Below are 20,534 nucleotides of genomic sequence, written 5' to 3'. Positions count from 1 at the left end.
TAGAGGCTTCCCCTTCCGGGTCGATCTTTCACAAAGGACCCGCTCAGCATTGCTGTCGGTCTGTTGACCTGTCTCACTGTGATCACAATGCGTCGTTCATACGATCTGTCATTCACGGCGAGTTCTTCTTTATTCTTACAACGTAGCTCAGCCTCTCGCTTCGGAAGTGGAATTGGGATCCAGGATGGAGAAAAACGAGCCGTTCCCGCGGAAGCTGGGCACGACGGCTGTGGACAGGTGCCTCGATCTGAACAACTGCAGACTGACGGCAGCGGACGTGAGGGAAGCGGGTCTGTATGCGGCTGGCTTCGCACGGAGGGCCTCGGGAGCCCTCGGGTCGAGTGAGCGGGCAGAACACGCTCATTGCTCACCCTGGCAACCCAAGGTCTCGGCGCCGCCCCAGACAGCTCAGGAATACCGGCTGCGCCACTGTTTTGTTTTTTAAAACAAGCTAATTGACCTTCCTCAAGCTTCGAAGATTTGAGCCAAGTTTAGGAAGAAGGTTCATTTGTCTGTTTGTTCTTCCTGAGAATTTTACCTCCCTACTGATTGCTCCTTACCCCCTGAAAAACATTTGTCTTGCACACAATATGGTATAAACTCGTGCAACTCATCCACAAAGCTGAGCCCCGCTGGGAATGTCAAAGGGTGTTGTGCTCAATTACGTGTGGACTGAAAGCGGAACTACCAGCAATAGTTGTTTACAACTTGTGTGCTCAACAGCGTGACCACCGCTTGTCTCACGCAAGCAGGCGTCTGGTTGTGAAGACGCCCCCCCCCCCAACTATTACCGCCTTTCTTTTCCCTTTTTCTCAGAGACCTTGAGTCGAGTCTTTGATCAAAGTAGATGTGTCTGCCAGCACAGACGTATCAAAAGAACTGAATCATGAGTGAGGGGGTCCTTGACTATTTTATTTAAATTCCATGCCATTATTTTGGGCAATTCTCTTAAGAGAGAACCCTACCCGTGTCTGTGTTTCCAGATGCCTGCTCGGCAGAATCACTAGCAGAGCTTGTGTTCACTTGAGTTCAACCCAAACCCACCGACCTGCAGTCTCTGAGAGCGGGCCCCAGCAATCTTGTTTTTAATTTTTGTTCCTTCTTAATGTGTTCAATAGACTTTTATGCTTTATAAAGTTAGGATTTTGGTGAGCAAGTTGAAATTGAAGTCTAGTAAAACAAAAAAAGCAAAAGCAAATTTCACCCCTAAGCGTGGCTTCAGGATTTTGGACGCTGCTGTGCCTATGACTCTAAGAGCTCAGCTTGCTACTTCTGACTGCTGCCCTTAACCTTCAAGACAGATATTTAAAAGCAAACAAGCGAAGATGCTTTACCCACTCTAAGTTGGCATTTCCACTCTTGAGTGTCGTTGCTTCAGGAGATAAAGATGGCCTTAGCGAATCTTTTTCATAGACAGTAACGTCACTTTTAATGAGCAATGGCAGATACTCAGAGAAAGTTCCGGTCAGGCTTTGGGCCTGTCTAAACCTCCACATGTTGGCCTATTTAAATACAATGGGAGCTTTTTAAGGTAGTGATACCCAGGTAATCATGATTTAAAGAAAGGGTAACGGATACCCTCAATCTCAGCAATCCTGGCCAACATCGCAGTCCTCCAGCTTTCAGCCCAAGGATCCAATAGGATGAAGGGGTGAGGGATGTCAGAATGTTTTGCAAAATAAAGGTCTAGTATACATATCACAGTGACAGTGGTAGTAACAGTAGAATGACCATTTCTGCTACAATAAAGGAGCTCCTATGAAATCTTATCAAGATATCACTACATTTTTTGGAGTGCATTTACTTGGCAGAAATGGAAAGTATCCTAGGAAATAGGAAATGTAAACACCACTCTCTCCCCAGTTGCATGGCTGAGGGATCCCTGCTTTGCTAAAAGCCAGCATGTCCACCCCTCCCTTCTATCTTATAGTGCAATAGGCATTGATCCTATTTACTACCAATTGCACCTTACAGATGCAAATCTGTATATCCTCTTGTTTGTTTCCAGTTGCTTTGCTGCCTTTTCTCCCAGACTTGGAAAAACTGGATATTTCCTGGAATGATTCTGTAGGTGGAAACCTCCATTCAGTCACCCAGCAAATGCATCTCGTCAGCAAGCTAAAAATCCTGAGGCTGGGAAGCTGCACACTTACCACGGATGATGTTCGAGCCCTGGGTATGATGAATGCTTCACTGGAAGCAGCTTTGAAGTGTCAAGGGCAAACTATCTGGGTCACACCCCCTCGGGTGCTCATGGATGAGAGCACATGGATGATGGAATGCCATGCTGAGCACTTGCATAACTTCTAAAAAGCTACGCAGCCGGTACCTACCAGCACCGTGGTAAGCCCCAGGATAGAGAAGGGAACACAGCTGGGCAGATGGATACCTGCTCTCATGGAATTTAAATGGAGATAATTTATCAAATTTGCTTACTCTCGATCTGTTACTTGTCTGTGAAATTGAGGAGTTGGGGGTAGAGAATGATTATTTTCCAATTCCAAAATAATCTCTTTTTTTCCATTCCCATTTTTAAAAAAATTGACCAAAACAAATAAAAGCAATGGTTTAACTAGAACTGGAACCTCAATTAAGTTAGTTTATATACTGAACACAGAATAACACAGAAGTAGGATAAAATCTGTCATGCTCCTAACCCAACTCTTTACTCCAATCCTTGCTGGTTTTAGATGCCATTCATACTTTTAAAGTCTTTGGGTCTGAAGTTTCTTATTTCAGTGACGTATTTTGATCATTTACATCTCCGCAAGATTTTTGTAAAAACAACACAATTCATGTCGAATGTCTTCTCTCTGATCCTCTGCAGAAAGTCAGGGTCAGTTGATGCCCTCTGGCCCACCCTTCCTGCAGCTGCGGAGAAACACCATACATCTCAGAGCTGGCCAGGTCTTGGCTCAAATTCTACCCGCATGGACAAATTGTTTAAACTTCCCGAGCCTCAGCTTTCTTATTTCTGAAATGCATTTGATATCCACCTCAAAAAACTATTGTGAGGATTAAATGATTTCTGCGAAGCGCTTACTACGTGCCTGGCACATAGTGCGGCTCAAGAACAGAGAGTTTCTCCTTCCGCTACTCCCCCGTTCACAGTTAACCTTCAGTGGCTTTATGTGATCAGCTGAGCCTCACTGTTAGCAGCTGGTTACTGTGTAGCTGAGCTGCAAATTGAACTCACTGTTACTCGGGTGAAGAGAAAATGTAGTTTCCTTCTTTTCTGCAATTAATCTAATTTTTGTTCATGATCTTTCATCCTTAAGAAATCAGGAAATGGAATTTCTGCCCTGGGACTCGCTCCAAACTTCTCCGGCTCAGGAGGGAGTCTGCATCTTTGCTGCTAGGATGTTTTGTAACCTGTTCCCTTTTCCCGTCTGGAAGGGCTTCTGCACTTTCTCCCATCAGAAGGGAGCCTTGATGGCAGATGGGGTACAGGGAGAATAAATGGTTTAATGATAAGACACCATCAGTCAAGAGGCGTCCCAACATTATTATACCCGTTACCACTGCTTAGTGTAGGACGACAGGTGCGTGGCTCCCCAGCACCAGGTGCACTGCAGACACGCTGATCGGTCACACTCTCTGTCCCTGCTGCTGAGGAGTGCTTCAGGGCTATCGAAGGCCACCCCAACTGACTGGCGATGGCATACAAAATGGCATCTGCGCTGGGAGATCATGCATCTTAACGTGAGGCTCCTGGACTCCTGAAAGCCAGGTCCACACAAGGAATAGCTAACGGTAGGAGTCCAAGTCCGGTAGTGGATCGTGGGGGAGAGCCTTCTAGACACAGGGACTTTCTAGTACTCTTAATTGTTTGGTGCAGAGATTGACTCTGCACATTGAGAAAGTGCGTTTTCCATGTGTTCTACCCAAGGCAATGGAGGTTATTCCTAAGGCTGATTTCCCTGGGCACGTCCCTGCTCTCTCCCAGCCTCCATTCCAGCCCGCGGATGCTTTTGTCTGCAAAAGGGTTTCAGAAATGTCAAGTCCCACCCCTTTCTCCCTGCATCCTCCTCTACCCTCCAAGGTTGCATGGCTGTTAGGAGCTGCCAGCACCGTATGCTTTATTACTTGTTCTCTGGAGGGCTCGGTTTAGTTGTGATATTCTTGATGTCAAAGTGAGCTTTACCCTCATGGTGGCCAGTGCCCTGCTTGGCCGCACCTGGTCTTCTGGCCCAGCTTCCCAGTGATGCTGACCGCAGACAGGGTGGAGGAGAGAAAGTAGTTGGAAGAGTACAAGCATTTACTACCACAAAAACAACTCAGTGAAACCACCCTACTGGCAGGTGGGGTTTGCTTTACAAAGATTTTTTTTTTAAAGATTTTATTTATTTATTTGACATAGAGACAGCCAGCGAGAGAGGGGACACAAGCAGGGGGAGTGGGAGAGGAAGAGGCAGGCTCCTGGCGGAGGAGTCTGATGTGGGGCTCGATCCCAGAACGCTGGGATCACGCCCTGAGCCGAAGGCAGACGCTTAACGACTGCGCTACCCAGGCGCCCCTACAAAGATTTTTGTACATAGGCATGGCTTCTGAACTTTGGAGGGACTAGAATCGCCGTGCCTGTAAATCTCAGCCTGCTGGGAACAGTCTGCACTGTTCCTCGGCACCTAACCAGTCCCTGGCCCAGCCGTTATCATTCCATAAAAAATGCTTGTGCTGATTTTGAGATGGATTCCCTGCTTTGTGGATTAGCAATCGACCCCATCTTCGGGCTATTTTGTAACAGGAGAAGCACTCGAGATGATACCCGACCTGGAAGAGCTGAACTTGTCCTGGAACAGTGAAGTGGGAGGAAACTTACCTCTGATCCTCCGGAAGTTCCAAGAAGGGAGCAAGATACAAACACTTGAGCTTGTGGATTGTGGCCTCACATCTGAAGATGGGGCATTTGTGGGTAAGTGGAATTTGGAGGAGTCCTCCCCAGAAAATAAATGTGAAGATGCCCACGATCAGACAGCCTGAGAGTCAAAGGGTCCAAGTTGGCTGTGTTTTCTCTTGCCCTGAATTGGAAGAGTGGCTCCCTATGGCCACAGGTCACACAAGGCTTCCCTCCCCCTCCTGCCCCAGCATTCACGCCACGCATTTTCACTGAGCTGCTCCTCTCATTTGGATTCACTTCTCTCTAGGTCAGTTGCTACCCATGATGCAAAATCTCGAAGTCCTCGATCTTTCCATTAACAGAAACATCGGTGCAAGTCTGAACAGTATTGCTCAGGGATTAAAAAGTACCTCAAATCTGAAAGTACTGAAGTTACATTCATGTGGACTATCACAAGAGAGTGTCAGACTACTGGGTGAGTTAGCAATGACTGAGGTTTTTATACACATATGTAATTTTAGTTTATATTTAATTTAAGCTGTTAGGAAATTCAACAAAATATACACAGGGGTTATACTGGGGAATGAGATTATGGGTAATTTAAATCTTCTTTGTTTTATTCTTTTCTAAATCTTTTACGGTAAGCATACACTTTTATGATTCTAAAAATTACCTCTCAAAATAGCTACCTCTGAAAAGGCCGGGATATTCTGGGTTTGAGATAGACACTGGGCAACAGAAAAGTTATGTGCTATGAAAGCTCTCCATTTTTCTCTTACTTTTGAAAATGTCAGCATTATTTTATGCTCAGTAGTAGGAAGGAATTGGTACTGATAAAAAGAATAGCTTCAGTGGCATCTGTAGGGAGAACGTGACATGAAATTGTGTGCTCTCCTTCGACTTACAGAGCCTACAATATCCATCTTGCTGGCAGTTTGAGTAAGTCTAGAATTCTGTGAAATGCCAATGCTCAGCGTGGGAGGAGGAGAACTATCAGTTGCAGGGTTCCACCAAAGCCACTGGCAGTCGATGCAGATTAGGGGGTGGGGGTGGGGGAATTTGAAGCCACTATCAAGTCCAAGGAGGGCCAGATGGTAGGAAGTCTAAAGTTATTTCTCCATCTTGGCTTTTCTCAACCCAGTATATTTTCTCTATCTCCCTTCTCCACACCTACATCCTCCCCTGTTCCACACCTGCCTTCCATCTTCTAACTTGTCAGAATGGGACTTTTGACTTTCTTTGTAGATGCCGCTTTTAGGTATTTGTGTGAACTGAAGAAATTAGACCTTTCCTGCAACAGGGAGCTGGGTGGAGGTTTTGAGGACTCATCAGCTCAGTTGGCCACATTGGAGTGTCTAGAAGTTTTGGATCTTCACCAGTGCTCGCTAACGGCAGATGACGTGGCGTCACTGAGTAAGTGTGAACGACAGAGCCATGGAAAGACTTTTGGAACCTCAGTATCTGTTTGGAACTTGGCAAATTTGAGGTATCCCCTTAAATTTACTGTTTATGAAGTTACCAAATGCATCAAATCATAAACGTTCTGTGAATGCCCCAATATTGTATTTGGCATGTATTACTTGCCCGGGAAATGTTAGTGAATCTAAATTCCTCCTACACATATTTGTAAATGATGAATGCGGTGCTTGGTGGAGAAAATTTTGAATATATGTTACTGTTTAGAAATGACTCTGTTAGGGGCGCCTGGGTGGCACAGCGGTTAAGCATCTGCCTTCGGCTCAGGGCGTGATCCTGGCGTTATGGGATCGAGCCCCACATCAGGCTCCTCCACTATGAGCCTGCTTCTTCCTCTCCCACTCCCCCTGCTTGTGTTCCCTCTCTCGCTGGCTGTCTCTATCTCTGTCGAATAAATAAATAAAATCTTTAAAAAAAAAAAAAAGAAAAAAGAAATGACTCTGTTAGTCACAAAGTTTGTTTCAAACAGGGATGTAGAGAGAAAGCCAAACAAAGGGCGTTGAGGCTTTCTGACTAATGACTGAAGTCAAGTCCCTTAGGTACAAATGAAATTACAGAAGAATTTAGGGTGGTGCACCACGGGTCTACGTTATAACTTCAGGTGTCTACACTTACTTTCCACTGTAGACATGATCCTGTCATTATAACAGGTAATGTATAAATGCAGTTTCCCATAACGGCGTGAGCGCGGCCTTGCCATTAAGGGTTTAATTCCATCTGTGGCCACAGTCAACTTTCAAAACACCTCCAGAATCTCACCACAGCTCACCTTCTGGACCTCTACCACCCTGGTCCAGGCCACCGCCATCTCATGCCCAGGTTACCGCGAGTCCAAATGGTCCCCTATTCCTCCTCTGTCGTTCTGACTTTGTTCCCTAGCCTTCCCCTCCTCGACTCCACCCCAGCCACTTGCTTGGGCTCTGTCCCTGGGGCCTTGGCCTTGCTCACTGTCCAGATCAGCAGCCCCCACTGTGTAGGGAGCCCCTTCAGTGTCTCTCTTCTGTTCAGGTGCAGGGCTAGCATATAGTTGGCACCAGGAAATGCTTGTTGAATATGATCGAATGAATGAATCAATTAAGAACAAGAGTAAAAAGAATTTTTTAGTTGTTTTTAGTACAATTTGGGAAGGAAAAGAGTAAAATAGGTTCTTAGGTCGAATATCTATATTTTAGACCTGCTAAATTACATTTGGGACTCATGCCTCAATATGGAAAACTGAGAGAAGTTCAAGGCTTTTATAAAGATTTTAAAGGAACAAAACAAGCCGCTTCTGAGCTCCAGATGGAGCGTACGGGGTATCACCGTCCCCTTTATGTCTGAGCGTCACACCGGGAGGAGACACTCCTGAATTATTGGTGCACCTGTTCCAAAGAATGAATTTCCCTCGATACAACCGAATAACATGAATATCGCCTCATCTTGTTACCAGAGGAAGGTTCCAGGGCTACAGGGACCCCAGCTGTTACCGCTAGCATAACAGGAGCACCAGCTTCTCTCACCAGATTCTCAGCCACGAACACGGGTGAACAGCCCTGGAAAGCTAATGATTATTTAAGAACTGTAGCAAATTGCATCGTTCTCTTACTGCCTAATTTTGAGAAGATGGAAATGAAAATACATTCCGTTTATACCTTATGAGGTTAAATAACTCACCATTCTTTTATCTGATCATTCTAGATAGCTCCAAAGAAATGGAATTACAGATCGTTTAGCCAACAACTTTGATTCATCATCTAGTCGTACGAGGCACTGTGCCATGGGCTAAGCGAAAATCATAGTCCAGGAGCCCCAGTCTGGTAGGGACAGGAATAAACCAACTACATGTGAAGAGGAAGAAACCGTTACATCTGTTGGGATCCCACCTGCCTGCCTTCCTTTCCTTCCCATCCTCCATCCCTCCTTCCACAAATGTCTGTGCCTCCGGTGTTCTAGATTCTTCGCACACTCGGGAGGACGCAGGCCCTACAGACAGAGCTCACCTTCGGTGAGGGAGGACAGAAAACAAACACATAAACAAAAATAAATAGGGTGATGTGATCGTGACCACGGGCTTTTGTGGCTTAGGGGGCCCCGGAAGGCTCTGAGGAGGTGAGCCAGCCGCACAGAGATCCCAGCATGCTTACATATACCAAGTCATTTTATCTTCCCAATGACCCTGTGAGTTCTGTTGTTGTTGTTGTTGTTGTTGTTGTTGTTGTTGTTGTTGTGATAACTGAGATTCAGAGAAGTTAAGTAACTTTCCTGAAATCCCACAGTTCTTTAGCAGCAGAGGCAGGATTAGAACCCAGTTCTGTCTCCAGGGTCTTTGCTCCTAACGTCTAGCCTAGAGAGAGGCTTGGCAGTAGAACAGCCCAAGCTACACACGGGGGAGGGTGGCTGGTGTGTGTGCGTGTAAGGGAGGGAGACTGTGGGACTGTGGGACCCAAATATCCAGAAGACTCTTTGTGAGATGGTGCCTAAAACGTGTCACTGCTGACATTTTCACAGCCCAGGTAGTCCCTTTACTCTCGAGTCTTCAAGAGTTGGATTTATCCGCCAACAAAAGGATGGGCAGCTCTTCTGAGCACCTGCTCAGCCGGCTCCGATTTCTACCCACACTGAAGTCCTTACTCATCAACAGCTGTGCCCTGGAGACTGAGACTTTTACCGCGCTCGGTAAGAGAATCCCCCAGACCCCTGCAGGCGTGTACAGTAACACACGGGAACGTGTACTCCCTACATAGGAATTTCATGCCAAGCCTCAGCCATAGGCAAACTCCTGAATTCCTAATGTGTCTTCTTTTCAGGAAATGTGCTCTCTTAAAAGTGGCTTTCTGAAGGCCAGATGAATGATTGTGGCTGGCATTTGCAAATTTAGCATTTAAAATCTAAATTGTATGCAGCCAACTCTGGAGGTCCATATCCATGGTAACTTGGGATTTCACCGAGGTGCCAATATAAACTGGATTGCTGGGAGTCTGACGGGAAAGATGAGGGAATCGCTAGTGTGTGAACCTCGTTGACTACCCAGCATCCGCTTTCTAGCAGGATTTGTTGTCCTCGCTAGGAATCTGGGCCTGCTTGAAGGTCATGGATACAGTCCAGCCCAGATTAAGGGTCTGCAGAATCTGGAATGTCTGCCTCTTCGGGGGCAAGAACATCGTCTGCAAGTAGAAGGAGATATTTTGAGGCAAAGGTACTTTCCATCAGTTTGCAGAAATAGCCACTCGAGCAAAGCACTTCGGGCACACGTTGCTGGATGGGGGTCCCCAGTGCCACGTTCAGGTTCAGTGATTCGCTAGGAGGACACACTGGTCTCAGCGTAGAGTTGGACTCACTGTTGGGATTTATTACAACAAAAGGATACAAAGCAAAATCAGCAAAGGGAACAGTGCGTGGCGCAAAGTTTAGAGGAAACCAAGTACAAGTTTCCAAGAGACCTCTGCCTGTGGAGTCACACAGCACACACGTCCTTCTCCCAGCGACTTCTGACAACACAGGTGAAAGGACGCCTTCCAGGGAAGCTCACCTGAACCTTCCATCCAGGGCTTTTCTTGGGGGGTGGTCACACAGTTACCCTCTACTGGCAAATATCGAAATTCCAGAGCACAGAAGGAAAGCTGGTGTTCAGCCTAAGTCCTAGAATTTGTAGACACGCAGTGGAGGCACAGCGATCCACTCGTGTTAGGTAAGGAATGGGTGGAACACAGCCAAACTGCAAAGGCCCGGATGCCAGCCAACCTTGTCAGGAAGCCTTTAGGGGGTCGCAGAGTCAGGCCTGGCAGGTTAGCTCTTTTTCTGCACACACACAGACCAGAGAACTTGTATTCTTGTGCTTCCTGGATAAGGATGAAAACAGAGTCCTTCTCTCTGACCCCCTCTGGCCCCGGAAGTGTTGTATGTCAGCTGACATTTCTAGAAAAATGAATTGTACCATGGATCAGACACAGTTTATTACTAATGAAAGAAATATATTCTGTTAATAACTGTTAACAGAAACGAATGCATATAATTCACCCCACATTCAAAGACTTCTATATTTAGGGCACTCTTGCCCCCCTTTCAGCCCAAGTACTTTGTTCAACCCACATAGACTTGGTCCTTGGCGTGAACTGTGCCCCTCGCCTGCTCCCAGCATTGCCCATCTCCTTGTCCCCATGTCTGGATGGGGAAAATAGCAAGATACGTATCTTTCAGATCAGGAGTTCTTAACCTGGATCAGAAAGTCAGTCTAGAGGGAGGGGGCTATGAACTCCTGAAGATTGATTGCAATTATATTGTGGGGGACATATGTGGTACATTTTCTGGCTTCAAATCTCCTGGAATCAGGCTGCCTAAAATCAAATCCTGGCTCTGGCTCTTGTGACCTGAGATACTTGACATCTCTGTGCTTCAGTCTCCTTGTCTATAAAATGTAAAATGGAATAATAGTAAAGACTTCATGAGGTTGTAAGAATTAAATGTGTTGATATATGTAAAGTTCTCGGAAAGGTGTCTGGCACATAGTAAATGCTCAGTGAATGTTAGTTGTTAATATTATTATGGGGAGATAATCTATAAATTTCATTTACAAAGTAAATTGGATCTTATCACTACCCAGTTTAAAAACACACAATGGCGGCCCCTAGCACCCCTGGTAAAATCCACATTCCTTCGTGGGGTCTAAAAGGCCCAGGTGATCTGGCCCTCGTGCCTCTCGGCCACTCTCCCCCTTGCTTCCTGAACCAGCCTCAGCTGGCTTCTTCAGTTCCTTCCTGTCACTGAGCTCCCCCTTGTCTCCAGGTCTTCCTGTTCTCTGGATGGGGTGCCCCCAGCCCTCACCCGCCTCCTGTTCTTTCCTGGGGAGCTCTGACTTCAGGTCTCAGTATAAAGTCTCCCTGTAAAGACAGCATCTCGGATCTAAATGAGGAGCCCCTGTATCTTTTGTATAGCCTCTATTAGAATTTGTAACTATGTATTTATTTGTGTGTTTTCCTCAATGAATGTATTTCCCCCAGTTGATCATCTCCTTGAAGGCAGAGATCGCACTTACTCTTCACGGCCTACCCTAACCACATTTAGGTATTTCTGCATACAGTTAAGCAAGTAAACTAACTTTTCCAAGGGGTCTGTAATCTCCAAAATGGTGATTTAAACACACATATACACACCACACACACACACACACACACACACACACACACGACACATCCCACTGTTCAGACTAATGTTCTGTTCAGAAAGTTACACAAAAAACAAATTTAGGGGCAACATGATGTCCCTAGTTGGAAAAAGTTGTATTTTTTAAAAAGAAAATTTTGTTTTTAATTTTGTGTCTTTTGCCATCGGAAGATAGAGCTCTTTCCAATTATTGCTGCATAATGACTCATAATCAAGTAGATATTACATGAAATTATATCATCTGAGATAAATCTATCATTCAATTTGAATTAAGAAGTAAATCATTTGGGAGACCTGGGTGGCTCAGTTGGTTAAGTGTCTGATGCTTGATTTTGGCTCAGGTCATCATCTCAGGGTCATGAGTTTGAGCCCCGTGTCAGGCTCCATGCTGGCATGGAGCTGCTTAAGATTCTCTTGCTCCCTTGCCCTCTGCACCTCCCCTCCAAAAAAAGAAGTGAATCAAGTAAACATATAATTCATCACATCATTTTTAAAAGAAAAAGTTCCATTTCTTATTGATAGGTCTCTGTACCATGCAGGTGGGAGGGATTTTCTTATTAGACATTATAAAAGGATATGTATTTGCCCTTTGGACACCTGTTATTTTTGAGAAAGAAGAGTGGCATTAAAGTATAATTAACTATATCTTAGGAATAAGTTGTTTGGGTTAATTTCAACATTGGGGCAACTGAGAATTAACCAGAACCTCTTTTAATCTCATTTTAAAATCTCTCCGAAATCCACTAGTTCTCTTCCTTGTCTCTGTAACTGCAGGTAGGTCCGCAGGAGGCTTGGCCCCACCTCCGAACTTCAGCCTGACTAGACACAGGAGCATGTAAAACCGGGACACGCTCCGGAAATCCCAACTAGCTGTCCAAATCCTCTGCCTCCTTCTTCCTAGAGGGGAACTACAGGAGAAAAAGCCCAGTGGATAGTGAATTCCACTTAATCAAGTTTTATTTTTCTAAAGTTTCCAATATTTCTCCCAAATAAAAATAGGCAACGTAACTTGTGGTCATGAATTTCGGGCAAAAGAAAACAGTCTCTGTAACTTTCTTATCTCAGTTATATTAATACATTGCCCCAGGTTCTTCAGTTTCAAAGACGGAAGCCTAAACGATTACTCTTCTGTTATCAATTTTAGCTGAAGCCTCCACTTACCTCCCTGCTCTGGAAATATTCGACCTTTCTTGGAATAAATGTGTTGGTGGCAACCTGAAGCTGCTTCTGGAAACACTGAAGTTCTTAGCGTCCCTTCGAGTGCTGAGACTGAGCAGCTGTGCCCTGGTGACGGAGGACGTGGCTCTTCTGGGTTGGTATCTACTGATTCCAAAGAAGTCCGGCGGGGAGCCCAGTGCGCCGCTGGGGGCAGGGCGGGGGAGGGGAGTTGGGCCAGGCCTGTGGCTGAGCCCTCCGCCCGGCTTCCCTTCTTTCTCTCCAGCATCTGCATAGGAGAGAGCTGGTGAAAACGAGTAAGGGCAATTCCCGAGCCGGGAGGGCCAAGAAGACTGGAGGGCGCGTCACAAAGGGAGCGATGGGTATAGACGTGGCAGTGGGTCGTTCCCGCTTCTGCTCCTCGCCCTCCCCGCACAGGACAGACTCGTTCTCTGGGTAGCTCAGTGTGACTCAAACCAGTTACTTACAGTCTGCCTTCACAGAGCTTGCCCTGTGCACCTAGTACCTGCACTGTTACTTAATTTTTTTCTTTATATTGACTCTTTAACCTAAATGCTTTTATTTAAACAGGAAACTCATCATCACCATAACTGAAATGCGGGAATCACTTCTCATAGACATTATTAGACTGTTGGCAGCTGAAGGCTTTGAATAGAGGTTCTTTCTCTCTTTGTTAGAAATAGGGGAAGAGAGGGCTTTAAAGGCATACTAGCATCAATTTGACCCTTTCTCCACATCAATTTAGAAGGATAGGAAGAGATTTGAATAAGGAATAACTTTTGCACTATGGGATTCCAGAGTATATAATACCTTTCCCAAATATCCCCTAAAATCACCTCTATTTCGTCCACTTCCCATTGGGAAACAATGAATTGGAGAATACATCTGTGTCTCTCATCTACCCTTGTGCCCGCATCCCCAGCACTATGCAGCCATCAGCTGCATCTCTGAAGCTACGAGCATCCTTCCAACAAATTTTTAGTGAATTACAAGTATCACTGTCTGTGGTTACCTATTGCCACTTTTATATTGCTTGGATTATTTTAACAAACGTTCTTTAAGAATTTCTTAATCACTTCTAGCTTTTTTTCTTTTATAAATAACAACACTTTCTCAGAGTAAACTACAAAAGTATTTCCATAACCTACGATCCTATTACCCAGATTTAAAAAATATATAATAAGTATAAAATAGTGAAATGTAATAATTAGGATACTCACATGATTGGAAAATTCAAACAGTATAGGAAAGTTAAAACGGGGTCTGGGATTTGCTTTAAAATACAGTAATATGATCATCTCAAAAATCATATAGTCATCTCAGGAAATGCAGGAAAAGCATTTGACAAGATTCAACATCTGTTCATGATAAAAACTCTCAACAAAGTGGGATTCAGGGGAACATACCTCAGCATGATAAAAGTCATATACGTCGGGGCGCCTGGGTGGTGCAGTCGTTAAGCGTCTGCCTTCGGCTCAGGGTGTGATCCCGGCGTTCCGGGATGTTCCGGGATCGAGTCCCACATCGGTCTCCTCCGCTGGGAGCCTGCTTCTCCCTCTCCCACTCCCCTGCTGTGTTCCCTCTCTCGCTGGCAGTCTCTGTCACATAAATAAATAAAATCTTTAAAAAAAACAAGTCATATAAGTCAAACCTACAGCTAACATCATCCTCAATGGTGAAAAATGGAGAGCTTTTCCTCTAAGGTCAGGAACAAGAGACGGATGTTTGTTCTTGCCACTTTTATTCAACATAGTACTGGAAGTCCTAGCCACAGAAGTCAGGCAGGAAATAAAAGGCATCCAAATTGGTAAGGAAGAAGTAAAGCTTTCACTATTTGCAGATGACATAATACTATATCTAGAAAGCCTAAAAGCACCACCAAAAACTCTTAGAACTGATAAATGAACTTAGTAAAGCTGCAGGATACAAAATCAATATACAGAATTCTGTTGCATTTCTATACACTAATAACAAAGCAGCAGAAAGAGAAATTTAAGAAAACAACCCCATTTACAATTGTACCCAAAATTATAAAATACTAAGGAATAACTTAACCAAGGAGGTGAAAGACCTGTACTCTGAAAACCATAGGAAACTGATGGAAGAAATTGAAGATGACAGAAATAAATGGAAAGATAGTCCATGCTCATGGGCTGGGAGAACAAATATTGTTAAAATGTCCATACTTCCCAAAGCAATCTACAGATTTAATATAATCCCTATCAAAATATCAACCGCATTTTTCACAGAAGTAGAATAATCCTAAAATTAGTATGGAACCACAGAAGATCCCCAATAGCCAAAACAATCATGAAAAAGAACAAAATTGGAGGTATCACAATCCCAGATTTCAAGATATACTACAAAGCTGTAGTAATCTGAACAGTACGGTCCTGGCACAAAAACAGACACATAGATCAATGGAACAGAACAAAGACCCAAGGGAAAAAAATCTGTGCTTATATGGTCAAGTAATCTATGACAAAGGAGGCAAGAATATGCAATGGGGAAAAGACGATCTCTCGATAACTGATGCTGGGACAACTGAATAGCTACATGCAGAAGAATGAAACTGGATCCCTTTTTACACCACACACAAAAACTCAACATGGATTAGAGATCTAAATGTGAGACGTGAAACCATAAAACTCTTGGAAGAAAACAAAGGCAGTGATCTCTTTGACACTAGCCTTAGCAACATTTTTCTAGATATGTCTCCTCGGGCAAGGGAAACAAAAGCAAAATAAAACAATTGGACTACACAAAATGAAAAGTTTTTTCACAAAGAAGGAAACCACCAAAAAACATGAAAAGGCAACTTAACAGGAGAAAATATTTGCGAGTGATATATCCAATAAGGCATTAATGTCCAAAATACATAAAGAATTTAAACAATTCAAAACCAAAAAACCCAAATAGTCCAATTTAAATTTTTTTTAAAGATTTTATTTATTCATTTGACAGAGAAATAGAGACAGCCAGCGAGAGAGGGAACACAAGCAGGGGGAGTGGGAGAGGAAGAAGCAAGCTCATAGTGGAAGAGCCTGACGTGGGGCTCAATCCCAGAACTCCAGGATCACGCCCTGAGCCGAAGGCAGATGCTAAACGACTGAGCCACCCAGGCGCCCCCAAATAATCCAATTTAAAAACGAGCAGAGGAACTGAAGAGACATTTTTCCAAAGAAGACATCCAGATGGCCAGCAGACACATGACAAGATGCTCAACATCACTCAGCATCAGGGAGATGCAAATCAAAACCACACTGAGGGAGCGCCTGGCTGGCTCAGTCGGCAGAGCGTGTGCCCTTGATCTTAGGGTTGTGTGTTTGAGCACCACATTGGGTATAGAGAGTACTTAAAAATAAAAATCTTAAAAAAAAACACACAACACATGAAGTATCACCTTACACCTGTCAGAATGGCTAAAATCAAAAAGACAAGAAATAGCAAGTCTTGGAGAGGATGTCGAGAAAAAGTAACCCTTGTGCACTGTTGGTGGAAATGTAAATTGGTGCAGCCACTCTGGAAAACCAGATGGAGTTTCCTTAAAAAATTAAAAATAGAACTACCATATGATCCAGTAATCCTACCACTGGGTACTTACCCAAAGAAAACAAAAACACTAATTTGAAAAGATATATGCACCCCTATGTTTATACCAGCATTATCTACAATATCTAAGATATGGAAGCAACTTAAGTGTCCACAGATAGATGAGTGGGTCTAGAAGAGTGGTACACACACACACACACACACACACACACACAGAGGAATATTATTCAGCCATAAAAAAAGAGTGAGATCCTTCTAAGGTACACACATTTTATTTATTTATTTTTTAAAGTAAGCTTTATGCCCAACATGGGGCTTGAACTTGTGACCCAACAATGGAATCGTTGACTCAGCAATCTTGAACTTTTGTAGAGTCACATGCTCTACAGACTGAGCCAGCCAGGGGCCCCAAGAATGAGATCCTGCCATTTGTGACAACATGGTTGGACCTAGACGGTATAATCCTAAGTGAAATAAATCAGAGAAAGACAAATACTATATGATTTCATTTATATGTGGAATCTAAAATACAAAACAAACAAGACCAAAAACGGACTCTTAAATGCAGAGAACAAACTTCTAGTTACCAGAGGGGAGGGGTAGGGAATGGCTGAAATAGATAAAGGGAACTAATTCGTACAAAAACTTAATAAATAAGCCCTGCGGATGAGAAGTATAGCATAGGGAATGCAATCAATAATACTGTAGGACAGGGGCGCCTGGGTGGCTCAGTCTCAGGGCGTGATCCCGGCGTTCTGGGATCGAGCCCCACATCAGGCTCCTCCGCTGGGAGCCTGCTTCTTCCTCTCCTACTCCCCCTGCTTGCGTTCCCTCTCTCGCTGGCTCTCTTTCTGTCAAATAAATAAATAAAATCTTTAATAATAATAATACTGTAGGATAAATAAGTAAAAATAAAATACAGTCATATCTCAGAGGTATTGTGGGTTTGGCTCCAGACTACACGATAAAGCAAATATTGCAAAAAGGCAAGTCAGATACATTCTCCGGTATCCCAGCACATACAAAAGTTATGTGTACACCATATTGTGGTCTATTAAGCATGCAATACATTATGTCTAAAACAAGAATGTACATACCTTAGTTAAAAAATACTTTGTCGTGGGGCGCCTGGGTGGCTCAGTTTAGCATTCGACTCTTGCTTTCAGCTCAGGTCATGACCTCAGGGTTGTAAGATCGAGCCCCACTGGGCATAGAGCCTACTTAGGATTTTCTCTCTCCCTTTCCCTTTGACCCTACTCCCCCTAAAAAAATACTTTCTCGCTAAAAAGTGCTAACCATCACCTGAGCTTTCAGCAACTCTTAATCACCGATCACCATAACAAACAAGGAAAAAATGTCGAATATTGAGAGAATTACCAAAATGTGACACAAAGACACAAAGTGAAAAAATGCTGTTGGAAAAATGGTGCTTGATGCAACGTTGCCACAAACCTTCAACGCGTTAATTTAATAAAAGCAATTATCTGGGAAGCACAGTGAAGCAAAGGGCAATAAAAGGAGGGATGCCTGTACTAAAAAAAAAAAAGTAGAAGGAAGGGAAGTAGGTGAAACAAGATTGGTGTAATGAAGGTAAGTGTTGAAGCTGAATGATGGGGACGTGGGAGCTTATGCTCCTATTCTATTGTTTTGTACCCTTGAACATTTCCATTACGGAAAAAAATTGTAAAAGGGAAAAGCATGCACATTGTCTCTAAAGGTTGGGTCTTGAGAATATGGCGAGTAATGTTTGGGGAGCGGAAGAGCCACACATCAACATGGACACCTACGAACGGGGCGCAGCTCTTGTGTGTGCGGAATGCTGAGCTTTCGAACGCACGGTGGAACCAAACTGTGGGCAAGGGAAAGCAATGGGGATGGAGCATCCTGCTTGCTCTGGGAGCCAGGACACGTGAAGAATGACGGAGAGATCAGGGCACATTGAATCCTAAAGGGAGAGAACTTGAAGGGAACTGACTGGCGTCCAACATTGCAAGGCGGGTGCGAGGAAGGAGCTGAGGTGTCCGGCAGGCTGTGGGGCAGTGAACGTCACTGTAAGGCAGAAAGGGACCCAAAGGGTGGGGGCTTTCTCCTGCTGAGAGCCACCTCACTCTGTTGGGGCAACTGGAAAGGGTGGTCACCAGTAGAGAAGCTGTGAAAGAGAATCATCTCTGATCATCGATCTGAGCATTGAACGAGGAGACCTGCAGGGTCCCCGCCGACTCTGAGACCAGTGCTACTCATCTCTGTGGTCCACCGCTGCGTCTGGCTGGCGCTGCTTGCCGTGGGCAGCTCTCCTATCTCCTCTTACAAGCGTTACTCTCTTTTCTTAGCTTCGTCTCTAACCAGGATTTACAACGTGCCACTTTAGGTAGTACTGTGATATGTGCTCTTCAAAGGGAAAATTGTTCTGTGAATTGGAGGTCCCTAAAGTGACTTGGAAATTACCCATGTGTATTTTGCACGTGAAAAGTGCTCAGTTAAATACTTGTTGAATGAAGAATGACTGAATGAGCAGTGAACAATTAAACAGTACTAAACAGCAAGATGACTCTATATAAATGGTCCTCAGTTAAAGCCAGAGAGCCGTCACTCGTCACATTAAATTAGAGAGAGTCTGCAGGGAGAGCTGGGACTCTAGTAGAGCTAAGAGCAGGAACTTGACGAAAAGGATGTTCTTCAGGTTGGGATTTGGAAAGAGAAAAGAACGATTTTCAGGCTGTACCTGGGATGCACAGAGAATAGATTTGGCACTACCGCGATTTCAGGTGTCCTGAATAACGCTGTTAGCTAATAACAAAGCCACTAATCACCGATCTTGTCATTACTAATCTTAGAACAACTGTGTTATCGGAAGTGGCAAATAGCCATTGGAGAAAGTTTTCTTGTATTTTAGCATTTAGTGTGATTTTATTTTTCAGCATCGGTAATACACACAGGTCACCTGGCCAAGCTACAGACGCTCGACCTGAGCTATAATGACAGCATCTGTGATGCAGGATGGGCCGTCTTCTGCCAAAACGTGAGGTTCCTCAAAGAGTTGACCGAGCTGGATATTAGCCTTCGGCCATCAGCTTCTCGGGATTGCGGACAATGGTTTAGACACTTGCTATGTGCTGTCGCCAAACTTTCCAAGATCACGGAGATAGGAATGAAAAGATGGATCCTCCCCACTGCACAGGAGGAAGAGCTAGAACATTTTCACCAAGATCACAGACGCAGCATTCACTTTGACCTTGGTGAGTTTCAGTAAGCTGATTTCCCAAGGCTTAACTAAGCTATAAACCATTATCTAGAGAAGGAAAAGAGCATGGATGAATCTTAGTGTAATCAAAGGAGTATCAGCTTCTGGGCTGTTTAATGGGATTGATGTTACAAAAGCTTTATAAATATGTATATGGTAATCTAATATAAGTACAGCTTTACTTTCTAATGACAAGGATGATATGTTTCCATGGAGTGTCATTTATTTTGGATATATAGTTCCCTTTCTGTTTAGAAGGCCTGCCAAAAATGTTTAGATTCTAGTAACACATTTCCCTTTTTCTTGACCTGGAATTTTCTGTCTCTTCCCTTCCTGCATGATAAATGTTCTAAATATAAGTGTGAGGGTGTGTATGTGTGAGTGTGTGAAATTCTAATGTGAAAGGCACTGGCTATGATAGTTTCATGCTATCATTACTATTGTATGTGTCTTATGTACTGTATTTCCATTTTTGTCAGAAAGTATATCCTTCCAAGGTGTATTATTTTATGTTCCGGTGCTTTTTATCTCAGATATAAACCATGAACACCGATAATGATCACAGACATATAAATCATTGTAAAAAGTGGTCAAAACTTCCAAACCCAGTATCAAAAATACATCTTATTAAAATAAAGTAAAATCTTTTATTGTTAAAATAAAATAACATTAGCTCTGGGCATCTTTTGACATGGAATATTCTATGTAAAACCTATTTAATTCATTAATTAAAGTTTTTTGTCTTGCTCTAAGTGATTTTTGAAATTTTTGGTTACCTTTTACAGGAGCACGAAACTCATTGCACAGCAGAAGTATTTGTTTGCCCACACATTTCTATTCTGATACACTCTAAGCAAATTATGTTTGGTTTCTTGTTGCTTCACTAGTAATTTATACTGCAATTATTGCTTGAAAGACATGTTGAACTTGAAATCAATATTACTCCCAAAGGAAGTCACCAAGATGAGGAGCTTTGGGTGGTGTAGATGGGGATGTTTTAGGCAGTCGTGGTATTCTTCATTCTCTGGGCCTTCCCATGAATTCCATGAGCACCTATGCTCATGTGTTTCCATGAACATATGCAAAGCCTATGAACAAGTAGCCAAAAACCGG

The 20,534-nt window shown here is 43.8% G+C and overlaps 1 protein-coding gene across 2 annotated transcripts in view; it reads left to right on the top strand.

The window, feature by feature from the left end:
• LRRC31 (leucine rich repeat containing 31) overlaps window positions 1-19,430 on the top strand; it is a 28,341-nt gene extending 8,911 nt beyond the window's left edge. Inside the window, exons 2-9 of one of the 2 annotated variants that reach the window (XM_026498908.4) lie at window positions 147-290; window positions 2,009-2,176; window positions 4,745-4,912; window positions 5,145-5,312; window positions 6,083-6,250; window positions 8,801-8,968; window positions 12,597-12,764; window positions 19,099-19,430. In XM_026498908.4, the coding sequence (XP_026354693.2) occupies window positions 147-290; window positions 2,009-2,176; window positions 4,745-4,912; window positions 5,145-5,312; window positions 6,083-6,250; window positions 8,801-8,968; window positions 12,597-12,764; window positions 19,099-19,430 (1,484 nt within the window). The remainder of the gene's footprint in view (window positions 1-146; window positions 291-2,008; window positions 2,177-4,744; window positions 4,913-5,144; window positions 5,313-6,082; window positions 6,251-8,800; window positions 8,969-12,596; window positions 12,765-19,098) is intronic. The other variant, XM_044384873.2, reaches the window with a different exon arrangement.
• The last annotated feature ends 1,104 nt before the right edge of the window (window positions 19,431-20,534 follow it).

Source organism: Ursus arctos, unplaced genomic scaffold (genome assembly GCF_023065955.2).
Source record: "Ursus arctos isolate Adak ecotype North America unplaced genomic scaffold, UrsArc2.0 scaffold_4, whole genome shotgun sequence".
Lineage (NCBI taxonomy): Eukaryota > Metazoa > Chordata > Mammalia > Carnivora > Ursidae > Ursus > Ursus arctos.
The sequence above is the reverse complement of the archived record's forward strand: the minus strand, read 5'-3'. Positions and strand labels throughout refer to the sequence as shown.